The sequence below is a fragment of the Osmia bicornis genome, unplaced genomic scaffold (genome assembly GCF_907164935.1).
Source record: "Osmia bicornis bicornis unplaced genomic scaffold, iOsmBic2.1, whole genome shotgun sequence".
Taxonomy (NCBI): Eukaryota; Metazoa; Arthropoda; class Insecta; order Hymenoptera; family Megachilidae; genus Osmia; species Osmia bicornis.
Window position 1 is genome coordinate 58,088 of NW_025791035.1, and position 6,321 is coordinate 64,408.

General features: G+C 44.0%; 2 protein-coding genes across 2 annotated transcripts; both read right to left on the bottom strand.

Annotated features, from left to right (window-relative positions):
• Positions 1 to 1,448: 1,448 nt before the first annotated feature.
• Positions 1,449 to 3,797, bottom strand: LOC123988627. The gene has a single exon (XM_046289371.1). The coding sequence runs from the start codon at positions 3,795 to 3,797 to the stop codon at positions 1,449 to 1,451; it is 2,349 nt and encodes a 782-aa protein (XP_046145327.1).
• A 2-nt stretch (positions 3,798 to 3,799) lies between these two features.
• Positions 3,800 to 5,746, bottom strand: LOC123988628. Its single transcript, XM_046289372.1, has one exon. It carries the CDS (start codon positions 5,744 to 5,746, stop codon positions 3,800 to 3,802), a length of 1,947 nt encoding a protein of 648 aa, XP_046145328.1.
• Positions 5,747 to 6,321: the final 575 nt, after the last annotated feature.

Genomic DNA, 6,321 nt, shown 5'->3' on the forward strand with positions numbered 1-6,321 from the left:
TTTATTCCCACAGACAAATGTACATTTAATAACAATATCATTATTACTATATCTACATTGGATACAATGTAATATACTGATACCTTCCCACAGATCAATGTACATATAATAGCAGTATCGTTATTACTATATCTCCATTTGATATGTAATATACATTTAATAACAATATCATTATTAATATATCTACATCAGATGTAATGTAATATACTGATTTATTCTCACAGACCAATATACATTTAATAACAATATCATTATTACTATATCTACATTAGATATAATGTAATATAATGATCCCTTCCCACCGATCAATGTACATATAATGGCAATATCCTTATTACTATATCTGCATTAGGTCTGCTGCAATATACTGATTCCTTCCCACAGTTCAATGTACATTGAGTAACAGTATCATTTATACTATATCTACATCAAATGTAATTTAATATACTGATTTAATCCCACAGACCAATGTTATTTTGGTAACAATATCAATATGACTATATCTAAATTAGATATAATGTAATATACAGATTACTTCCCACAGATCAATGCACAGATTGTAACACTATCGTCATTACTGTATCTATATTAGATATGTAATAAACACTTAATGACAGTATCGTTATTACTATATCTACATTAGATCTACTGCAATATACTGATTCCTTCCCACAGATCAATGCACATTGAATAACAGTATCATCAATACTATATCTACATTGGATATAATGAAATATAATGATCCCTTCTCACAGATCAATGTAATTTTGGTAACAATATCATTATTACTATATCTACATTAGATATAATGTGTTGCGCGCAGAGAATAAATTTTTCTTCTGGGCAAAATACCGGTAATTTGCGTAAGGAAGGAAGGAGTTTAATAATGTTAATAGACACTTTTAACGTACGTAATATAATTTAATCAACAAAAAGGATAGTGTTGAGTCACTTCACACTTTAAGACCTTTAATTAGTAAAGGCAAACGGTTTTATATAAAATGTACTTTCAGTCGAAATACAAGGCGAATTAGTCGCGTGATCAAAATACTTTGGAATACCTGTTTGCTCTGGTGAATAGCGAAACAGAATAGGACGATCGTCGCCGCGTCGCGGTTTTTATAATCGTGAGCGCGCTGACAACGCCGAAGGTTTTTCGGCGTTTGGCATAACTTTGCCTAATTTAAATTGGCGCGCGCTTAATCCCGAACAAACCGCCCGCCTCGCGGTGTCGTGCGACCGCGACAGATGACGTCATTACAATGCCAGTGAATAGAACGTAGTAACGAGCACATTTCATTGATGCGTCGTACCTTGCTGCGTAGTTTCTATTCAGGTAAGTGATTTATATACAATCTTACATTTACGATAATGAGAAATTAATACATATAATTAACGTAGAAAATAGAAAATAGAAAAATAATATATTATAAGTAAATTAATAAATCTTAATGGCTAATCGGTAACTTACATAACCTAGCGATCGGACGTACATATTGCGAATGTGCAGTCTTTACGGTGACTACACGAATGAGGCCGTCTTTACCAGGATGACATTCGGTCACCCGACCTAGTTCCCATTTCGCCGGGGGAAGCGTCGAGCTCTTGAGTAGAACTAAGTCCCCGATTTTGAGGTTGGGGACGCGACTACACCACTTCGATCGCGCCTGTAATGTGTGTAAGTAATCGTTAGCCCATGCTTTCCAGAACTTTTCCGTGAGCTGTTGAACGAGTTGCCATCTCGATAAGCGATTCTCGTTAATTTCCAGTACTGATGGCACCGGAACAGATTTTAATGCTGCGCCCACGAGAAAGTGACCTGGAGTGAGGGCCTCACATGACTCGAGGTCATCGTTTAAAGGAGCCAAAGGGCGTGAATTTAAACATGCCTCGATGCGGCAGAGGAGCGTAATTAGTTCCTCGCAAGTAGGCGTACGATCGCCGAGCATGCGTCGCAGATGGGTCTTAACGCTTTTGACCCCTGCCTCCCAGATTCCTCCAAAATGAGGAGCTGCCGGCGGAATAAAGTGCCACGTGATATAATCGGCAGCTAAACGCGAACGAAGGTGAGTGTCTGTCGTTACTTGTTTAAACGCGTTCATTAATTCTTTATTAGCGCCTTGGAAATTAGTCCCATTATCGCTATATAAATTCGTAGCCAATCCGCGGCGAGACGTGAAGCGTTCAAATGCTGCTAGAAACGCTGAAGTGGAGTAGTCGCGCACCAATTCGAGGTGGATAGCGCGAGTCGCCAAACAAACAAAAAGAGCGATGTAAACCTTTTGCGCCCTTTGCCCACGTCCACGATACGCGAGAGCAGAGAACGGTCCTGCGTAATCCAGGCCGCAATGGACGAACGCTCGAGATGGAGTGACTCTCACCGCAGGTAAGTCGCTCATTTGTTGACTTGCGGTGACCGCCCGCCAACGCACGCACGTGACGCATTTGTGAATGTGGCCTTTAACTAGCCGTCGCGCGTTGACGATCCAAAACGTTTGCCGTAAAACATTTAACATTAACTGCGTGCCCCCATGTAACGTGTTCTCGTGACAATCAGCGATGATGAGTTCGGTGATTCGATGCACCGGTAATATTATCGGAAAGCGTTGCGGAAGTTCTGAGTTGCGCAACCGCCCGCCAACACGGACAGTACCATCTTCGCCAAGAAACGGATTAAGCCGAAGTAACGGGCTAGCTTTTAACAGGGATTCGCCCTTAAGCATAGCCGCTATTTCCCGTCGATAATGCCGAGTCTGGACGTACGTGATCCAGAATTTACGCGCCGCGAGGATCTCAGCCGCGGTAATAACCGTGTCTGAATAGCGATTCCCTTTATTTCGCGAGGTAAATCGGAAAACGTACGCGGTGATGCGTAAAAGTTTTCGCCATGAAGATGTGCGCATTGGCAGATCCCATTCCGTCTCCGATTGAACGTGTAACATGCTGATATTAATTTTAACTTCTGCTTCAGCTTCCTTCGGGACCGTAGGCTTACTTTCTGGCCACTCATTAGGAGCTTGTATAAGCCAGGAAGGGCCGTGCCACCAAAGGGTATGTTGAAGCAGCTGTGACACCGATAGACCACGAGAGGCGCAGTCAGCGGGATTATGACCCGAAGGTACGTGTCGCCAAATAGCGTTAGGCACGCGATTTTGAATTTCTGCGACCCGATGCGCAGTAAATGTTTTTAGTTCGCTCGGTTGCTTATTTATCCACGCGAGTGATACTGTGGAATCGGTCCAGCAGTACACCGTGCAATTATTAAGTTTTAATGTAACTTGCACGTGTTCGATCAAACGCGTCATTATTAGGCAAGCGCATAGCTCGAGACGCGGAATTGTGAGTGGCTTCAATGGAGCTACTTTAGTCTTAGAAAGCAATATATGTACCGTGGTCTCATTCGCGACGTTGGTTACGCGTAAATAAATTACGGCTGCATACGCGTCTTGAGAGGCATCTGCAAAGCCGTGAATTTCGTAATGCAGGGAATCATTACCGATCCCGACCCATCGCGGTATGAAAACGTTCGGTAATGCGTTAAATTCCGTTGCATATTCGCGCCATTGTTTGGTCAACTCCAGTGGTAACGGGTCGTCCCAATCAAGCTTGGCCACCCATAGCTTTTGAATAAAAATCTTGGCTACGATTACAACTGGAGCGATCCAACCCAATGGATCGAAAATTTTCGCTACGGTAGATAGAATGACTCGCTTAGTCGGATTAGCCGTCTTCGCGAGATCGATTTTTAATTTGAACCGGAATTCGTCCGTGTTAGGTTGCCAAAGAAGGCCAAGCATTTTTAACCCTTCAGAATCTTGAACGTATCGTTAATTTCGGCGTTAATGTCGCCGTAGTGCACATGCACTTGCATTGCATGAGGATCAGCAGACGGAATGGGACCAGTCAACACCCATCCAAAAATAGTATTTTGCGCGACCGGTTCTGTACGAGAGCCTTTACGAAGCCCTTCAAGTAGAATCGCGCCGTAATAATCTGCCCCGATAATAAGTTCGATGGGAGCGTCATTGTTAGAGAGTGGGTCGGCCCACTCGAGATCGCGTAAATGCGTCCATTTGTCGGACTGACACACCGAATTAGTACGGTAGTTCGTCAGTTTTTTAAGTATAAACGCGCGTAAAGGAATCACAGGCCCTTTACCCTGGCACGGCTGCAATAATATATTTGCAGACGATCGTACTGTTGCCGTTGTGCCGGCTCCGATACCCGTAACGGATGCGTGTGCGTGTTGGCGAGGAGCGCGTAACGCGTGTGTAACCGATTCGCGAATAAAGGTACCTTGCGAACCGGGATCAATTAACGCGCGAATTATAGCGTGTCGACCTCCAGGAGTGCCGACTTTGACCCACGCAGTAGCGAGAACAACTCTTTTTTCGCGCCACGCGGAACCGCAATGCGTGTTTACTGGTTCTGACACTGAAGTGTCATCCGTGTTATCGTCGGAGTTCGTTGCCGTGCTCGAATTTTGAATTCTTTGTGATGCCGCGTTATTAGTCGATTCGCGACTTTTATTCCCCGTTTGATTTATCGCGGGTTTACGTTCAGAATGCAAGAGGGTGTGGTGCCGCCCTTTGCAGATAGAACAACGACGTTTGCTAGAGCAGGCCTCCGGAAAATGACCCTTTTGCAAACAATTGAAACAATGCCGGTGTTCGCGCGCGAGAGACAAACGCTGCTCGACTGATTGTCCGCGAAACACGTCACATCGGAACAACGCGTGATCAGATCCGCACGCAATACATTGCGTTTCAGACGTATTTAAATGAGCTTTAACCGTTTTAATTGGCCCTGTTTTACCTTTACAGGAGCTGTTTTCTTCACCGCGCGAAGACGCCAACGATTCTAAGGTGCGAATACGTACATTTATAAACGCATCCCAATCAGAGAGGGATGGATACAACTCGTCTTCGCCCATACGCATCTCCCACTCCCGATGGGACTCTTTATCCAGCTTACGGACAAAATGAAAAATGAGCACATCGTCCCAGTATTCGACCGGACGCGATAAATTCTTTAATGCCGTTAAAGCGGCGCGAGATCTATCACGTAAGCTTCTTAGATCGTTTAAAACGGCAGATCCGATCGGGGGTGAGTCGAATAACATTTTTAAATGAGCATTTATGAGCGCGCGTTCGTTCGCGTATCTGTCTGTCAACAACCTCCACGCAGCTTCGTAATTCGCCGCGGAAGTGGAAACATTTTTTAACAAAAGAGACGCTGCACCGGTCAAACTTGCTTTTAAATAGTGCAACTTTTGCACGTCGGATAACGACTCATTTGAACCCACTAACGCGTGAAAGAGATCTCTAAAGTTTTCCCACTCTGTATAATCCCCGGAGAATTTAGGCAATTCAATGCGTGGGAGTTTGACAGACGGCGCGGATTCGCGATGACAAGAAACGGAGCTTATGTTACAAGGGTTACTTGCTGCTTCGTTGTCCGCAGGTAAAGCTGCCGTCAGAGCGTCGAGGGCAGAGAGGAAGGCCGCTTCCGTATTGCCGAAGATATCCTCGGAGAAGTAGGAATTTGTCCTGGTCTCCTCCTCAGTTGCAGCAACCTCAATCTGGATGTGCGTGGCTTGGAATTTGTTCCAGTAGTCCTTCAGCAAAGAGAGACGTCCGCGAATCACAGCAGGGGTGTGATTAGCCTTCCCCAGTTTTTTTAAATTGCTGAGTGCATTACTTATTAAACGTGCGTGCACTTTGTTTTCACGGATTAACGGATCCATGATATTGTTATATTACGATTTTGAAAAATAAACGTACTTTAACCGCAAGGTGAACTTTAATGAACACGTCACTGTTTTCGCGGAACGAAGCGCGTGAACGTCCTCCGATGTTTATCGGCGGAGGTCGCGATGTCGGTTGAGTTCGAACGACACGTGCAAAATCCTTTGTTCTGCCGATTCAATCCGGCTTAAATTTTTGCACTTTCGCGATTTTAATGTTCACCACACTGATTTAATTGTTTTTATGCGGCACTGCACTTCCTTTATTTCCTTACAATCCGGCTCGAAGGACCATTTGTTCTTCTGGGCAAAATACCGGTAATTTGCGTAAGGAAGGAAGGAGTTTAATAATGTTAATAGACACTTTTAACGTACGTAATATAATTTAATCAACAAAAAGGATAGTGTTGAGTCACTTCACACTTTAAGACCTTTAATTAGTAAAGGCAAACGGTTTTATATAAAATGTACTTTCAGTCGAAATACAAGGCGAATTAGTCGCGTGATCAAAATACTTTGGAATACCTGTTTGCTCTGGTGAATAGCGAAACAGAATAGGACGATCGTCGCCGCGT

Bases quoted from the DNA above. Each gene is read 5' to 3' on its own strand.
- LOC123988627 (XM_046289371.1), bottom strand. From the start codon at position 3,797: ATGCTTGGCCTTCTTTGGCAACCTAACACGGACGAATTCCGGTTCAAA.
- LOC123988628 (XM_046289372.1), bottom strand. From the start codon at position 5,746: ATGGATCCGTTAATCCGTGAAAACAAAGTGCACGCACGTTTAATAAGT.